The 17,147-nt window shown below is 49.0% G+C and overlaps 1 protein-coding gene across 2 annotated transcripts in view; it reads left to right on the top strand.

Annotated features, from left to right (window-relative positions):
- Positions 1-15,876, top strand: part of SPG11 (SPG11 vesicle trafficking associated, spatacsin) — a 46,360-nt gene extending 30,484 nt beyond the window's left edge. For both annotated transcript variants that reach the window (XM_064157808.1, XM_064157807.1), the window contains exons 27-40: positions 385-492; positions 2,236-2,398; positions 3,344-3,558; positions 4,002-4,746; positions 5,748-5,890; positions 7,022-7,220; positions 8,108-8,245; positions 9,264-9,397; positions 10,091-10,198; positions 11,591-11,759; positions 13,148-13,236; positions 13,714-13,869; positions 14,759-14,910; positions 15,491-15,876. In XM_064157808.1, the coding sequence (XP_064013878.1) occupies positions 385-492; positions 2,236-2,398; positions 3,344-3,558; positions 4,002-4,746; positions 5,748-5,890; positions 7,022-7,220; positions 8,108-8,245; positions 9,264-9,397; positions 10,091-10,198; positions 11,591-11,759; positions 13,148-13,236; positions 13,714-13,869; positions 14,759-14,910; positions 15,491-15,671 (2,700 nt within the window). In that variant the 3' untranslated portion in view covers positions 15,672-15,876. The remainder of the gene's footprint in view (positions 1-384; positions 493-2,235; positions 2,399-3,343; positions 3,559-4,001; positions 4,747-5,747; positions 5,891-7,021; positions 7,221-8,107; positions 8,246-9,263; positions 9,398-10,090; positions 10,199-11,590; positions 11,760-13,147; positions 13,237-13,713; positions 13,870-14,758; positions 14,911-15,490) is intronic.
- Positions 15,877-17,147: the final 1,271 nt, after the last annotated feature.

Below are 17,147 nucleotides of genomic sequence, written 5' to 3'. Positions count from 1 at the left end.
GGTTCTTTGGGGTGAGGTTGCTGAAGCCCTGGAGTAGGCTGCCCAGAGAGGTTGTGGAGTCTCCTTGTCCGGGGAGCTTCCAAACTCCCTTGGCCATTGTGATTCTGGGCAAGCTGTTTGAGCAGGGGAGTTGGACTGAGTGATCTCTAGAGGTCCCTTCCAACTTCCATCATGCTGGGATTTGGGGATTCTGTGAAAAATCCCAGTCAAGAAAGACCATCTTAGAGTGGGAATCCCTCCAGCTGTGACACATCTGCAGATCATGTCAGCCTTTCACATGATTTTTTTTGATCAGTGAGAGCTTTCTTGTTCTGGTGCTGAGGAAAGCAAATTCTACATTTGTTGAGAAAGGGAAGAATTTTAACCTGTTTGTGTGTCTTAAAGGATTCCCCTTTACTGCATATCCTGGAGATGTATGAGCTGTGCATGAACTGTAAGAAATACAACGAAGCTAAAAGCAAACTGGACAAGTTTCAGGACAGTCTCACCAAAGTAAGCAGATTCATGTTCTCTAAATTTAGAGGTCTTCCTTTGTTAGAATGGGATTTGCCATCTAATGTCTAATGAGGGAGGGGGACACTCAGAATGAGCTATGAGCTGGTTTGTGAAGCAGCAGCCTGCAGCAGCTTCTCTTTTTATTGCTTTGAACAAATTGGTTTTGACAAATGAAAACCTACAGCACATTTTCCTGAATCACTTTGGACTGATTGGATCAATCTAAGCAATCCATCTAAATCAAATCAAGGTGACCTGGGCAGATTGAAATACCAAGTCATACTGCTCCTGTGAGCACTTTGCTGTTTGAAGGTTGACATTGACTCAAGCAGAACCACTGCTGGTAAATCGAATTGTTTGTGCTAAGTGTGGGATATTCTCTACTCAACCAAAACAATTCCTTGATTCTGAGTCAAGACTGAGCTGGTAAAGCAGTGTGTGGGAGGGAATATCTGTTGAAGCCACACAGCTCTTCTGAAGCAGTTTCTAGATGAATCTGTGATGCCATTTTAGTCTTGGTAGTGGTGTAGACTTTTGTTTGACAATGAACTGCACACCAGTTAAGACAGTGGTGCAGCTGTTGGCTTCCTGAGTGTTTTCATGTGGTGTTGGTCCCATACAGGTGTTTTCAAAACTTATTTTGGTTCTTTCCTTTCCATCACAATTCTCTAGTTCCCTGGATATCTTAGTAGAATCATGGAATCAGTCAGGGTTGGAAGGGACCACAAGGATCATCTAGTTCCAACCCCCCTGCCATGCCCAGGGACACCCTACCCTAGAGCAGGCTGGCCACAGCCTCATCCAGCCTGGCCTTAAACACCTCCAGGGTTGGGGCCTCAACCACCTCCCTGGGCAACCCATTCCAGCCTCTCACCACTCTCATGCTGACCAACTTCCTCCTCACCTCCAGCCTGAACCTACTCACCTGCAGCTTTGCTCCATTCCCCCCAGTCCTGTCACTCCCTGATATCCTGAAAAGTCCTTGCTCAGCGTTTTTGGTAGCCCCCCTTCAGATACTGAAAGGCCACAGTAGGTCACCTCAGAGCCTCCTCTTCTCCAGACTGAACAGCCCCAACTCTTTCAGTCTGTCCTCATAGCAGAGCTGCTGCAGCCCTCTGATCATCCCAGTGGCCCTTCTCTGGACACGCTCCAGCATCTCCACATCCTTCTTGTAGTGAGGGCTCCAGAACTGGACACAGTACTCCAGGTGGGGTCTCACCAGAGCAGAGTAGAGGGGGAGAATCACCTCCCTCAACCTACTGGCAACACTTCTCCTGATGTAGCCCAGAATCTGGTTTGCCCTCCTGGCTGCAAGTGCAAGTTAGTAGCTAACAGTCCATGCCATGAGGGATTTTCCTTCTTGTGATCCAAGCTAAGGCTGGATCAGTTTCCTCTGCCTTTGCACCACTTGCATAACAGATGTGGTTATGAAATGAAGAGCAGTGTGACAGGAGCTGCTAACCTGGCAGTTTGTTTTATCTGCTCAGACCTGATCCTTCTTGCATCTTTTATCTCTTCCATGGTTACCACCTGGTCACTCTCTCATGAAATTGACCACTTGCAGATCAAAGTCAAACTTACTTCAGTGATATCCCCTTGGGCATGGCAGCTCACTGCTTTTCAGAGGGAGATTGATCTGGTACCTTCCATTTCCAGTGTGATTCCCATCAAAATGAAGAAGATACTTGCAAAGAAATACTTCAAGCCTTAACCTTCTTAAAACTCTTTTTATCTACACAGCTGAAAACTGAAGAGGAGCCAGCAGGTTCAGAATTACCTGTGCAGTGGTTGGAATCACAGGCATTGTTTCTTCTTGAGCTGATGATGCAGCAGTGTAAAACAGAGTATGAACTGGGAAAGCTCTTACAGCTGTTTGCTGCAGCAGACAGTTTCCTGCTTGATGGTAAATACAGCTTCCTCTGTTAGAGAACATCACTGCTTGAAGCTCAAGGCCACGAGCAGTGGGTTTGCAGCAACTGAAAATGTGAACTTTTAAGTGCATTCACCCTGGTTTATGTTTGTGTAAGAATTTAGATAACCAGACGTGGTGCTTATCATAGAGTCATAGAATGATAGGGGTTCAAAGGGACCTTTGGAGGTCACCCAGTCCAACCCCCCTGCTACAGCAGAGGCACCCACAGCAGCTTGCCCAAGATCACAGTGGCCGGGTGGGTTTGGAATCTCTCCAGAGAAGGAGGCTCCACAGCCTCCCTGGGCAGCCTGCTCCAGGGCTCCAACACCCTCTCACCTTGTGTTAAGGTGGAACCTCTTAGGTTCCAGTTTGTATCTGTTACCCCTTGTCCTATCACAGGAGACCACTGAAAAGAGCCTGGCCACTTCTTCTCGACCCCCACCCTTCAGGTATTTATAGACTCTTGTAAGATCCTCTCTGGGGCTGCTGTCTCCAGGCTCAGCAGCCCCAGGTCTCAGCCTTTCCTCATCAGACAGATGTTCCAGTCCCTTCAGCATCCTCATAACCTCTCTTGGACACTCTCTAGTATTTGTCTGTCCTCCTTAACTGGGGAGCCCAGAATTGGACACAGTACTCTGGGTGTGGTCTCCCAGGGCAGAGCAAAGCAGGAGGAGAACCTCTCTTGACCTGCTAGCCACCCTCTTATGGTAAATTACAGTGGTAAAGATGTAACTGTGGAAGTGTTTCATTACCTGCACACAAGTGTTGATGAGGAGCACACCTGTTATCTGCAGAAGGGTTTGCTGTGTGGATGCAGAGCTCCTTTTCAGTGTACAACCTCCTGCTCTGGCAGGGGAATGCTGATAGAAATAGCAGCATTTCCCCAGCTTTCTAAACCACAGCTGCCTTTAAGTTGTTTGTCCTCTTCTAAAACAGGTCTTTATGTGAAGAAGCTCTGTGCACTGAGTGAGACCCTGAAGGACTGCTCCATATCTATTAACCGTTCCATCCTAACCAGTTACAGCATGGAGAGCTTCCAGAGGGAGTGCAGGTCCATTCTGGAGCAGCTGCAAGAGAAAGGGATGTTCTCTCTAGCTCGGGAGGTAGCCACTCTGGCTGAGCTGCCCATGGACAACATAGTTACACGAGAGGTACAGTGCAGCTGAGTGGTGCTACTCACCTCTTAACACTCCTGTTAGTGGCAGCGTTGAGAATGTTCTTCTCAGCCTTTCCAAGGCACAAATTGTGCTTCAGATCTCTTCCCAGTTTTAAATGCAAGTCCACCAAACAAGTTGGCTGGAGGACAGTGGAGCTGTCCTGATTCTCTTCCTATTTTTGCTTAAAACAGAGTTATTTTGGTTGGAAAAGACCCCTGAGATCATTGAGTCTGACCATAACCTAACACCACCGTGGCCATTAAACCACACTTGCCTTGCAGTGCTTAATTCAGTGAGAAGATAAGTTGATTTGTTGCATATTGAGCCACTTAATCTAAACTGACTTTTCTGGGGAGGGAGGAGAGTATTTTGGCCATAGAATGTGAGGATTCCTAGGGGGAAGGACATCTACTGAAAAGGCTCTGTGAATGTTGCAGGTTCTGAGAGATCTACACCGATTAAGAGATGTTGGCCAGTGGCACCAAAACCAGACAAGAGTTGAGTTCTGGAGAAAATGTCATGACAGCTTCCTGAAAAACTCCATCTCCAGCAAAGCTGCATCTGATTTCTTTTTCGAGCAGGCAAACACAGTGTTTGAATCCTTAGGTCAGGAGAAGATTAACAGCATTATGGAGAGACATCTCTTGCTTACCCTGGCTGGCCATTGGCTGGCCAAGAGCGACTCGGTGCCGCTGCGCAGGTTGGAGGAGATCGAGAAGCAGATCTGGATCTGTCACATCACACAACAAACCCTCCTCACAGACCAGGAGTCAGGCAAGGACAGATTTTCCTCCCAGGCTGCAGCAGACAGAGATCTTACCTTTGACAGCTTAGCTAAGGAGTTTTCTTTCTCCAAGCTACCTGCTCTAAACACACCAAAGTACTTGCAGCTGGAGGGTCTTGCATTCAGAGAGGCTCAACAGACCTTGACTAGTGATGAGGAGGAAGCCCTCAAGTTCCTGATTGGCTGTCTTCTGGATGAAGGAAGTGTGCATGAAGCCAGTCGTGTGTGCCAGTACTTCCAGTTCTACAGCAAAGATGTTTCACTGGTGCTGCACTGCAGAGCTCTGGCCTCAGGGGAGGCTGAGCTGGACAAACTCCACACAGATATCCAGGCTCTGCTGGCAGCCAGGGAGAGGACACCTGAGAGCAGTTCATCTCAGCAGGGCAGAGTCCCAAGTGGTAAGTGACACAGTCCAGTTTGCTGGGGCTGCACTGGATTCTTCCTGACCTAATTCAGTGTTAATTTCCCCCAAGATTTCTGCAGGAAGTAAGGTCATCATGGCAATGGCTTATCTCCTGGTTCATAAGTCCTCTCCTGAGAGGAATTTGAAGCCTTGTGACAGCCAGGACTCCAGTGTGCTTCAGGCAGGGTGTTTCTGTCTGGGGTTTTATGGTCTCCTACTCTGTCAGTTTTTACACAGAATCACAGAATGTATCTGGTTGGAAGAGACCTCTAAGATCATCCAATCCAGCCCCTGACCCAACTACTGAAGGTCCCTAAGCACCAGGTCCACACAGCACTTGAACATCCCCTGGGATGGTAACTGCAGCACTGTCCTGGGCAGACCATTCCAGTGTTTGAGAACCCTTTCAGGGATGAAATATTTCCAGATATCCAGCCTGAACCTCCCCTGGAACAGCTTGGAACCATCTCCTGTAGCCCTGTGACTTGACACCAAAGAGCAGAGCAGCCCCCTCCTCACTCCAGCCTCCCTTCTTTGTGCATTGTGAAGGGTTTAGCATTTCTTATCCAAGCTAAGCTTGATTGTATAAATATATCTAAATACTCTCTGCTCATTTCTAAAGTCTGGATGTGAAAGCTGTCAGCTGGCAGTTTACTTTCTGGTACTAACCTGTGTAAAGCTTGACAGAAACAGAAGAGAATAAGTAAAGCCTAAGTTGTCAGAAAGGCTGATGAAGCCTTTTGTTCTCTTCTGCTGAAGAGTTTCATGTCTGAGAGACTATTGTGGATATTTTGGCACATTTGTGTTCTCTCATGCTGTTTGTACCCTAAAACTGAAAGAACAGACATCAAAATCCCAGGTATCAAGAGTTCAGTTTTCAGACTGAGAAGGTTATGATCTATCTGCTACCCATTTCTAGAGCCTTGCTCCAGGTCTAAGGCTTGTTGGTGTCACCTGTCTTTATGCAGAAGGAATTTAGACTCTTTTTGTTTCCAGCATCAAGCACAGAGGACTGGACACACGCTGTGGCTCCACCTCTAGATGATCGAGTTGTTACCAGTCTGAAAGCTCTCATAGATGAGTGTGTCCATGGCAGAAACTACTGCAGACAGGTTCTCTGTCTCTATGAGCTTTCCAAGGTATGTGTCTAGTAACAGGACTGAAGAAAACTACTGTGTTGTTTGTGGAGGACAGGATAAAGAGTGGTGAAAGCACTCATCGGGTGCCTGAAAAAAGCTTCAGAGGGTGAAATTACCAAGCCTTGGTGTGGAAAAATGACCAGATGCTTCCTAGGAATTAAGTGTTGAAATGAACTTGACCCCCAGATTCCCCAGGCCCCTGGCTCTGTCTCCACTAAGCCACAAATCAGCCCCTCTCTCTGATCCACCTCTTTTTTTCTAGTCTCTTGAGCATGAGTTGTTCATCTGACTCTTTGCTGCAGGCCTTTGTTGTGGGATGCCTTCATAGTCAGCACTGACCCTGGAGCAGGCACAGGTAGCAGCTGCCTCAGAAGAAGGGCCCTGCAGGCTGCACACAGACAGCTCCCCACTCACAGGCTGCTCAGGGCAGTGACTAAGGAGTTCCAAGTCCTTTGCTCCAGACAGGAGAAGCAGCAGATTGTAGTTTGCTGCCTCTCTGCTTGGTGACCCATGTGATTGCCAGCAGCTCACCTCCGCTTCTTCTCCAGAGGATGCTGCTCGACCCTTCTCTGGGGACACAGAATCCCTTTCCATGACCTTTGGCCTGCATTTTTGGAACATAACATCAGGATGTTTTCCAGAATAAAAGCAGCAGCATGTGTGCTGAAAGGATCAGTGTCACAGAATCACAGAATGTGTCTGGTTGGAAGAGACCTCCAAGATCATCCAGTCCAGCCCTTGACACGGCGCTGAAGGGTCAACACCACACCATGTCCCTAAGCACCAGGTCCACACAGCACTTGAACATCCCTTGGGATGGTGATTCCACCACTGCCCTGGGCATCTTTTACCTCTCTGGGCATCCTAGACCAGATACACCCTCAGGGTCAAACATTTCTTCTTTCTCTCCAGTCAGAATCTCCTTCTTTTAGTTCAAAAGGTCACCCCTTGTCCTGTCACAACAGGCCCTACTCAAAAGCCTGTCCCCTACTTTCTGATCAGCCCCTTGAAGCACTGAAAGGCCACTAGAAGGTCTCCATGGAGCCTTCTCTTCTCCAGGCTGAACAACTTCAACTCTCTCAGCCTGGCCTCATCCTTCACTGAAGTTCTTGCTGTGTTTGTGTGTTTCAGGAACTGAACTGCTCCTACAGTGAAATGTCAGCCCACGACCCTGAGAAGGTGCTCCGGGCCATCCTGTCCTCCCATCAGCCAGACAGGTGCAGGAAGGCTCAGGCCTTCATCAGCACACAGGGGCTGCAGTCTGCAGCTGTGGCAGAGCTGGTGGCTGAAGAAATCATGCAGGAATTGTTGGCATCTTCAGAAGGCAAAGGTAGTAAAGAGACTTGGGCTTGTCTTTGAGTGGTTTTGGTTTGTATCTGCAAACCAGATACCATTTGAGGGCTGCTTATAGCCAGCGGTGTTTGGGCAGCTCTCCACTGAGGTTTGTAATCCTTGCCTACCTTAAAGAAGGTTTTCTGTAAATGGTTTTTGGTTATTTCTGTGTCCAGGGTGGTGCTGCAGTCATTAAGGTGGTTGTTTTTTTTTTTCATGGATGTAAATTCAGTGAGTCTCAAAACAAAGGTTGCTTGGGATTTTAATCATGATCTTCGCAGTCCCCTCATCATCTGAGTGGAAGGGCTCATTTTTTGGTGTAAAACACAGCCAAAAGGTTTTCCCCTTCTGACTCTGTGCAGTGAGGGGTGCTTCTCATAAGAGCAAGAACTTATCTGGGTGACTTTCCTGTTTGATGTCACTTTGTGTTGTCTCAGCATTAATGACAAAGTTCTGTGAGAAGCTTTCAGCCACGAGATGGAGGTTCACAAGTGCAGCTGTGCTCTCCTCTGCTCTTGCTCTCCCACCCTGCTACCCTTCACCCTTGCTGCTCCCTGTGGTGAGCTCAGACCGTTTGGTGCACCTCCTTCAGCACAGGCAGCTTCCTAACCCGGCAGAAAACAAACCCAGAAGATGAGAGTTTTCTCTTGGGTTTGTGGGTTTGAGCTGGTTCATGGAAGGGTGTAAATGGAAGTGCAAGGAGTGGGTGAGAATTGTGTTGTGAAAGGAAAAGGAAAATGTTCTTTCAGCAGCATCTGCCTGCTGGGTTTGTGAAGTGATGATAGGTTGTCACTGGGTTCAGCTGGCAAAGAGGTAGTGGCTGATTCTTAATTTAAGCAGCTCTCTCCCTTCTCCCTTCTCCCCCTCCTCTCTCTGCAACCACAGGACAGAAGCAGGTTTCCAACCCTGCGTCTGAGAGCCAGACATTCCTGCAGCTGGCTAAGCTCTGCCAGGATCTCACACTAGTTGGCATGAAGTTACTGGATAAAATTTCCTCAGTGCCACGTGGGGAACTGTCTTGCAGTAAGTAATGAGCAAATGGTGCTGGAAGTAACCAGGGCCCTGCTGAACATGCTGCTGTTTGCTCTGAGATCACAGCACAAAGAGGAAAAGCAGAGCCCATGGAAGCCTCTCTTGCTGAGCTTTAGTGCAATACTAAAGAATCCCAGAATCCCAGCGTGGTGGGCTTGGAGTGGACCTCTGGAGGTCATCCAGACCAACTGCCCTGCAAAAGCAGGGGCATCCACAGCAGCTTGCCCAGGAACACAATGGCCAGGGGGTTTGGAAGTTCTCTAGAGGAGACTTCACAACCTCTCTGGGCAGTCTGCTCTGGGGCTCCAGCAGCCTCACACCAAAGAACTTTGTCCTCCTCTTCAGCTGGAACCTCCTAGGTTCCAGTTTGTGCCCACTGCCCCTTGTCCTGTCACTGGGCACCACTGATAAAGAGTCTGGCCCCATCCTTTTGCCCCCCACCCTTTATCTCTTGCTGAGCATTGAGCAGATCCCCTCTGGGGCTGCTCTTCTCCAGGCTCACCAGCCCCAGGGCTCTCAGCCTTGCAGGCCCCTCAGCATCTTTGCAGCCTTCACCAGACTGCAGTAGTTCCCTGTCTCTCTTTGACTGGGGAGCCCAGAACTGGACCCAGTTCTCCAGCTGTGGCCTCACCAGGCTTGAGCAGGTGGAGAGAAGAGCCTCCCTTGACCTGCTGGCTGCTCTCCCTTCTATTAAATTCCTGGATGTGAGTACATGTGCAGGAAGTGACCGTGCTGCTGAAGTTTTGCTTCAGCCTTCCATCCCATGTCCTCCTCAAGACTGCCCTCGAGGCACTCCTCACCCAGCCTGCATTTGTGCTCAGGATTGCTGCGGCCCAGGTGCAGGACCTTGCACTTAGCCTTGTTGAACTCCGTGAGGTTGGCTTGGGCCCACCTCTCTAGCCTTGCCCTGATCCTAATGGTCTCTTCCAACCAAACCAAGTCAGTGATTGTCTCCACTGAAGTGCTGAAAGTTCCGAGTGTACTGACTGAAAGTTCTTCTGTCCTCCAGTTACAGAGCTGCTGATCCTGGCCCATAACTGCTTCAGTCTGACGTGCCACATGGAAGGCATCACGCGAGTGCTGCAGGCGGCACGGCTGCTCACGGATCAGCACCTGGCTCCTAACGAGGAGTACGGACTGGTGGTGTGTGTCTTTGTCACCTGGCTTTGTCCAGGTGCTGTGGGAAGGCTTGCACATAGGCCTGACTGCTCATGAGCAGGGCAGGGCAGCAGGTGGCTGAGGGAATGGAGGACAGGTGTCACCTCTGTTTCACTGCTCTTCTCCTGCCTGGCTCTAGAAGCTAAAAGCATTTGGTCTCATGTGGTCAAGTAGTGATTTTTGCCACAGAAGCTCTTAGAAGACCTCTCTGGAAAATTAGAGGAGGAGGTAGCAGACAGTTAGAGCAGTCAATCAGAATAGGAGGGTCAGAGTCAGTCAGCTACTCCTGACCTGATGATTTCTGTCACTGGGCTCTCAGCTGTCTTAAAGTCCTGCCTGCAAAGGACTCCAGGATTCTGAGACAGGTTGGAGATTAGAGAAGACTTCTCGACTGAAAGGATTCTCAGCTCTGGAACAGGTTCCCCACGGAGGTGATTGAATCCCCATCACTGGAGGGGTTTGAAAGCCACAGAGATGTGGTGCTGAGGGGCATGGTTTAGCACCAGGCTCAGCAGGGTTGAAGAGTGGTTGGACTTGATCTTAAAGGTCTTTTCCAACCAAAATGATTCTGTGGTTCCATGTGTCAATTGACACAGCCTCACCACAGCACCAGCTGCATTGGGGGAAAAGTCTTTCTGCTTTCCTTTGGGCCTCATCCTTCCACTGTCACTGCCACAGGTTCGTCTTCTCACTGGGATTGGCAGATACAACGAGATGACCTACATATTCGAGCTGCTGCATGAGAAACACTACTTCGAGGTGCTGATGAGGAAGAAGTTAGACCCGGTAGGTGCAGGAAGACAGCAGGGAGAAAACCTCCAGAGAGCTGTGTGGCCATGTCAGAAACTCTTCACAGCAAGGTGGAGTTGTCTGGGGATCTTAATTCCTGGAGTGCAGGCAGGGTCCATGTCTCATCATCATAAATTAAGTCTGGGTTTAGTCTAGTTTTAGTTGAACAAGTTTCTTCTGATTAGTTCAGTGCAGCGATGTAACTTCAAGCTTGGAATGGCACTGAGAGAGTTTTTCTGTCCTGCTTTGGGTTTACTTCCAATTCAGCTTTGTGGGGATATAAGAATCATAAATATTTGGAGCTTTCTGGTGACATAAAGTCAGACACAAGGTCTGGGAGGATACACAGAGTCTGGTAACATAAAGAACAAGATGACCTTTGAGGGTCTTTTTCAACCCAGTGGGTTCTGTGAATCTGTAAACACGTGGCCATGACACTTTGGGACGTGGTTTGATGGGCACAGTGGTCTTAGGCTGAAGGTTGGACTCAATGACCTCAATTAAAGTCAAACATAAGGTCTGGTAAAGTCCAGCTTTGATGTTTGTGTAGAAATAAGTAAGTGGATAGGTGCTGGATTGTCTTAGCTGATGTAGTGTGGTTAATCCCCAAGGATAACGTTGCCATCATGCTCTAAAAGAGCATGGAGATTCATTTACAGAATGGTTGGGTTGGAAGGGATGTTAAAACTCATCCAGTTCCAAACCCCCTGCCATGGGCAGGGACACCTCACTCTAGACCAGGTTGCTCAAGGTCTTGTCCTTCAAAGAGTGTCATGAGAATTGTACCAGAAGAGATTTTGCTTCTGGATACTCAGCTGTGCAGTTAAGGTCTGAGGAGCTTTATTGGTAAACTGGCATTTCTTGGGTAGATTTAGGTTGGACAGTAGGAGGAAAGAAGGCTGGGGAGGGACTTTCTGTAAGGGTGTCTAGCAATAGGACAAGGGGGAGTGGTTTGAAGCTGAGGGACAGCAGGGTCAGACTGGATCTTAGGAAGAAGTTCTTCAGTAGGAGGGTGGTGAGACTCTGGAATAGGCTGCCCAGGGAGGTTGTGGATGCCTCCTCCCCAAGGGTGTTTAAGGCCAGGTTGGATGAGGCCTTGAGCAGCCAAATCTAGTTGAGAGGCTTCCCTGCCTGTAGTGGGGGTCGGAGTAGATGATCTCTAAGATCCCTTCCAGCCTAAGCCGCTCTACAATTCTGTGATTCTATGGCAGTGAGGGTGGTGAAATAGGGGAACAGGTTGCCCAGAGGCCAGAGACAAATGTTCAAGTCAAACCGGATGGGGCCCTGAACAGCCTGCTCTAGCTGGAGCTGTCTGGGCTGAGGGGAGGGGCGTAGGAGACGACGACCTCTGAGGGGTCCCATCTGTGATTCTGTGACTCGCCTGCCCAGAGCGGGACGCTGAAGACAGCTCTGCTGGACTACATCAAGCGGTGCCGCCCCGGGGACAGCGAGAAGCACAACATGATCGCCCTCTGCTTCAGCATGTGCCGTGAGATCGGGGAGAACCACGAGGCTGCTGCCTCCATCCAGCTCAAACTCATCGACTCGCGGCCCTGGGGTGAGTGCTGCCACGGAGGGAGCCGGGCAAAGGTCCTTCAGGGGTCCTGCATCCATCACACCTCCTGCAGCCCTCCTGATGAAATTAGACCGTGCTGTCTGGGAGGAGAACCCTGCCCAGCCAGGCTTGGGGCATCTGTGGGCTTCACTCTTGGCTGCTCTGCTGTCTCCCCAAAGAACTGAGATGTTTTTCTCTTAACCATGAGGTAACCTTTTCTGTGCTACCACATGCAGGAGATGGTGAGTGGGTCCAGAGGAGGGCCACAGGCTGGAGCACCTCTGCTATGAGGACAGGCTGAGGGAGCTGAAATTGTTCAGTCTGGAGAAGAGGAGGCTCTGGAGAGACCTAATAGTGGCCTTCCAGTACCTGAAGGATGGAGAGAGGCTGCAGTGACAGGACAAGAGGCAGTGGCTTCGAAGTAGAGAAGAGCAGATTTAGGTTGGATGTTAGAATCAAAGTTCTTTATCATGAGGGTAGAGAAGAGCAGGTTTAGGTTGGATGTTAGGAACAAGTTCTTTATCATGAGGGTAGAGAAGAGCAGGTTTAAGTTGGATGTTAGGAACAAGTTCTTTATCATGAGGGTAGAGAAGAGCAGGTTTAGGTTGGATGTTAGGAACAAGTTCTTTATCATGAGGGTAGAGAAGAGCAGATTTAGGTTGGATGTTATGATCAAAGTTCTTTACCATGAGGGTGGTGAAGCACCAGAACAGGTTGCCCAGGGAGGTGGTTGAGGCCCCTTCCCTGGAGATATTCAGAGTGAGGCTTGAGAGGGCTCTGGGTAACCTGATCTAGTTGAGGATGTCCTTGCTGACTGCAGAGGGGTTTGACTGGATGACCTTTGGAGGTCCCTTCCAGCCTGGACCATTCTATGACATGTCCAAGGTTTCCTCCCTTTAATAGGAGGTGGCACAGTGGGATCTGTACAAAGTGTGTGTGTGTGTGTGTGCAGGTAACCTCTCAACATCTAAACTCCGTGAGCTGTGTGTGTTGAGAAGATGCTGTGGAGCACATGGACATCTCACCCCAGGGCACTCAGCCCTGGACCTTCACAACCACTTCAAACAGCAGCTCTACCAAGTGGGGGTTTTCTGGATTACCTGGTGTCAGTCAGTGGGTTTCTTCTCACTTCTTCAGTCATTCAGCTAGGCCCCAGCAGTAGCTTGGTCCATTAGGTGAACTGGCTTCACTGCCAGGGACAGAGTTGGTACTGGGAGGTGTTTTTGTGCCCTTGTCACCTTTATTTTCAAAGGTGATCATAACAATAGAGTTCATATCAAGAATGGATTAGTCTTTTTCTTGATTATGAATTTAGTTTCTTGATTTAGATTACATTTTTATCTATTATACAGGATTGATTCCTCTTTTTTTTCTTCCCTGCCCCATTTCAGAGGAGTCTCTTCAGGATGTCACAAACTTGAAGAAGCTGCTGATGAAAGCTCTGACTCTCTTCATTGATGCAGCAGAAAGCTATTCGAAGGTGAGATGAGATGAGATTAAATGGTTGGGCTTGATGACCTTGGGAAGTCTTTTCCAGGCAAACCAGTTCTCTGATTGTGTGATGATTGATTCATGTTTAGATGGATGGAACTTCTGATGTTTCAGTTTGTGCCCCTTTCCCCTTGTCCTGACACAGGGCACCACTAACAAAAGCTTGGCTCTGCCCTCCTGACACCCACCCTTGAAGCATTGATGAGATCCCCTCTCAGGCTGTTCTTCTCCAGACTAAACAGCCCCAAATCTCAGCCTCTCCTCCTCTCAGAGATGTCTCAGTCCTCTCAGCATCTTTGTAGCCCTTTACTGTTCCCTCTCCAGCAAGTCCCTGTCCTTCTTGATAAACTGCAGCGATCTAAAAGATTAAATCCAGCTCTGAACCTATTACTCTGAGGGCAGTCTCAGTCCTTTCCCCTAGAAGCGTGCCCCAGAAGCTTGCATTTGCCTCTGACTTCTGCCCTAGGACTCCTGCGTCCGGCAGTCTCTGCGCTGCAGTCGCCTGACAAAGCTGATCACCCTCCAGCTGCACTTCCTCAACACTGGCCAGAGCACCATGCTGATCAACCTGACCCGACAGGACCTGATGGACTCCATCCTCTCCTTGCCTAGATTCTACCAGGTAAGCTGGCCTGCCACAGTTCTTGTTTCTTCTAAGTTGTTCTAAACAGCAGGTACCTGAGCTCCTGCACATGGCCACTGAGGCTGCAGCACCTCCCCTCTGGCGGCAGGGCGAGAGAGTTGGAGCTGTTCAGCTTGGAGAAGAGAAGTCTCCTGTGAGACCTTAGAGCAGCCTTCCAGTAACTGAAGGAGACTACAGGAGAGCTGGGGAGGAACTTTTTACAAGGACTCGTAGTGGTAGGATGAGGAACAATGGCTTTGGGCTGGAAGAGGGGAGACTTAGAATGGAGATGAGGAAGAAGTCCTTTACAGTGAGGGTGGTGAGACACTGGCACAGGTTGCCCAGGAAGAGTGTGGGTGCCCCCTCTCTGGAGGTGTTCCAGGCCAAGTTGGATAGAGCCTTGAGCAACCTGGTCTAGTGGGAGCTGTCCCTGCCCACAGCAGGGGGTTTGGAACTGGATGATCTTTAAGGTCCTTTCCAACCCAAACCATTCTCTGATCCTATGATACTGCTGCAGATGGGAATGAGGCTGACAATGACATCTCAGTCCTGCTGCAGATAATGCTTCCTGTGGTCCTTGCTGGCTTTCTGTTGTCACAGAGCCAGGACCTTGGCTGCCCAGCAGCTGCCCATACTGCTGTGAAGCTGCCTTAGATCCCTGAAATCTGATCAACATTGGCAGCCATCACTTTGTGAATTTGGCAATCATTGTTATGGTAGCAAAAGACCTCCAACCATCAACCTAAGACCACCATGGCTGTTAAACAATGTTCTGAAATGCCATATGATCCTTGGCAGGGAACAACCCCTCCTGGGCAGGGAGAAATCCTTCTTGGGCCAGTGATGAACCCCTCCTGGGCAGGGATTCCAACATCTGCTCTCCCCACAGGCAGCCATTGTGGCTGAAGCCTATGAGTTTGTTCCAGACTGGGCTGAAGTTCTCTATCAACAAGTGATCCTCAAGGGAGACTTTACTTACTTTGAAGAATTCAAACAACAAAGACCACTGAAGCCAAGCATTTTTGAGGAGATTGCCAAGAAGTAAGTGGTTCTGTGGTCAACTTGGAACTTCCTTTTACACAGAGTACTTTAGAGGAATCATGGAGTTGTTTAGATTGCAAAAGACCTTTAAGACCATGAAGTCCAACCATTCTCTAACTCTACCAAGGCTGGTGATAAACCACAGATTCATAGAATCATGGAGTGACAGAATGGTTTGGGTTGGAAGGGACCTTAAAGATCATCCAATTCCAACCCCCTTGCCATGAGCAGGGATACTTCCTACCAGACCAGGATGCTCAAGGCCCCATCCAACCTGGCCTTCAACACCTCCAGGGAGGGGCCATCCACAACCTTCCTGGGCAACCTGTTCCAGTCTTTGAGAACCCTTTCAGTGAAGAAGTTTCTTCTAATATCCAACCTAAACTTCCTGTGGTGCAGCCTGAGATTTCATTCTTGCCCCAGAGGAGGGCTGGCCAGATCCAATCTCTTTTAAGAGTGAATCCAGGGGCTGACTGTACATGTTGAGCACAACCTCCTTTGTAGTTCTTGTTGGTCCATGGCAGGATAATTGTTGTCTGTGAGGCTTTTCTACTCCAATGTAACATACAATTCCTTCCAGAGTCAAACAACAGCCACCTTCTGAGGCTGCTCTGAAGAACCTCAAGCGCCTGCTGGCTCACTGTGAGGACATCTACACCTACTACAGGTTGGCCTACGACAACAAGTTCTACGACGTGGTGAACACGCTGCTGAAGGATGCCCAGACTGGCTGCTGCCTCAATGACATGTTAGCAAACTAGACTCCAACCACCTGGGGCAGAGACTGCCTTGGAGAGCACCAACGCCACACAGCAGTTAATCCTGCTTCCCTTGACAGCTGTTTACTGGCACTGGTTGCTGCTAGGTGAAAGTTACTCCAGAGGACTGGTGGTGGTTGTAAAGAGTTAAAAAGAGAGACTGTGTTGACCTGAAATTATGTTTTCTGTAATAAATCTGTTTACCAAATGCTTGACTAGCCAGCAAATAAGAGACTGGGGATGAACCAGAGATCCAGCAGCCCTTCCAATGAAGACGTGGATGGTGGCTCAACAGGTTGATGCAGAAGGTGCACAACATCCAGCACATGGACAGTGGAGGAAGCAGAATGAGGAACCTCCTCTGAAAGTTCCAGGTACACACTCATAGAATCATTAAGGTTGAAATCAATCAATCATGGAAATAGAATTGTTAAGGCCACTTCCCTGGTGGTGCTCAAAGCCAGGCTGGATGAGGCTTTAAGTAACCTGGTCTAGTGAAAGCTGTCCCATGGCAGGGGGCTTGGAAGTAAATATTTAAGGTCCCTTCCAACCCAAACCACTCTTAGGATTCTAGTTGTGCCAGGGGAGGTCTAGGCTGGATGTTAGGAGGAAGTTCTTCCCAGAGAGTGACTGGCATTGGAATGGGCTGCCCAGGGAGGTGGTGGAGTCACTGTGCCTGGCAGTGTCCAAGAAAAGCCTGGATGAGGCACTTAGTGCCATGGTCTGGTTGACTGGATAGGGCTGGATGCTAGGTTGGACTGTCTGAGCTTGGAGGTCTCTTCCAACCTGGCTGATTCTGATTCTATGAAAAGCCCTCTAAGATCAAGTCTAACCTTCTACCTAACGCCTCCATGACCACCAGACCATGTTCCCAAGTGCTACATCTACTCCTTTTTTTAACACCTCCAGAGATGATGACTCCTCCACCTCCCACTCCCAGATAACCCCTTCTTTGATCCCAGTCTGGTTTGACTGGTTTTGGTTTCCAGCTTAGTGATGAGGTGTGTGAGTGAGCTCCCACAGCACACACTCAGCTTCTTTTCTTGAGTAGAAGTAGTGACCAAATAGAACTGGATTCTTACCGTTAGTAAAGTAACTCCTTTCCACGATTACAGAGTTGCTTTCAAGCCTCTCTCAGGAACTACCAACCTGCTGCTTCTCAAGGTATTCTGGTAAGTTCACAAGGCTGGGGCTGATTTAAGCAGGAAGAGCTACAAGACTTGGACACTGCTTCATGCAGAAACTGTTTCACTCTGTACTCTGTATTCTGTGTGCTGCCCAAAACAACCAACCTGCAGAGTTTCCAGCTGATCCAGAGATGTCATCACCTGTCCAAAATGGGTGGCCTACAGTAGACAGAGCTTTGCAGTGAAACAAAACAACAACTTTCTACTATCTTTCAGCATTAGCCTAGGAAAAACAGTGTCACAGCAATAACCGTTAGTTCATTAGCAGAGGACAAGGTGGCTTTACAGCCTG

The sequence above is a fragment of the Pogoniulus pusillus genome, chromosome 17 (genome assembly GCF_015220805.1).
Source record: "Pogoniulus pusillus isolate bPogPus1 chromosome 17, bPogPus1.pri, whole genome shotgun sequence".
NCBI classification, from domain to species: domain Eukaryota; kingdom Metazoa; phylum Chordata; class Aves; order Piciformes; family Lybiidae; genus Pogoniulus; species Pogoniulus pusillus.
The sequence above is the reverse complement of the archived record's forward strand: the minus strand, read 5'-3'. Positions and strand labels throughout refer to the sequence as shown.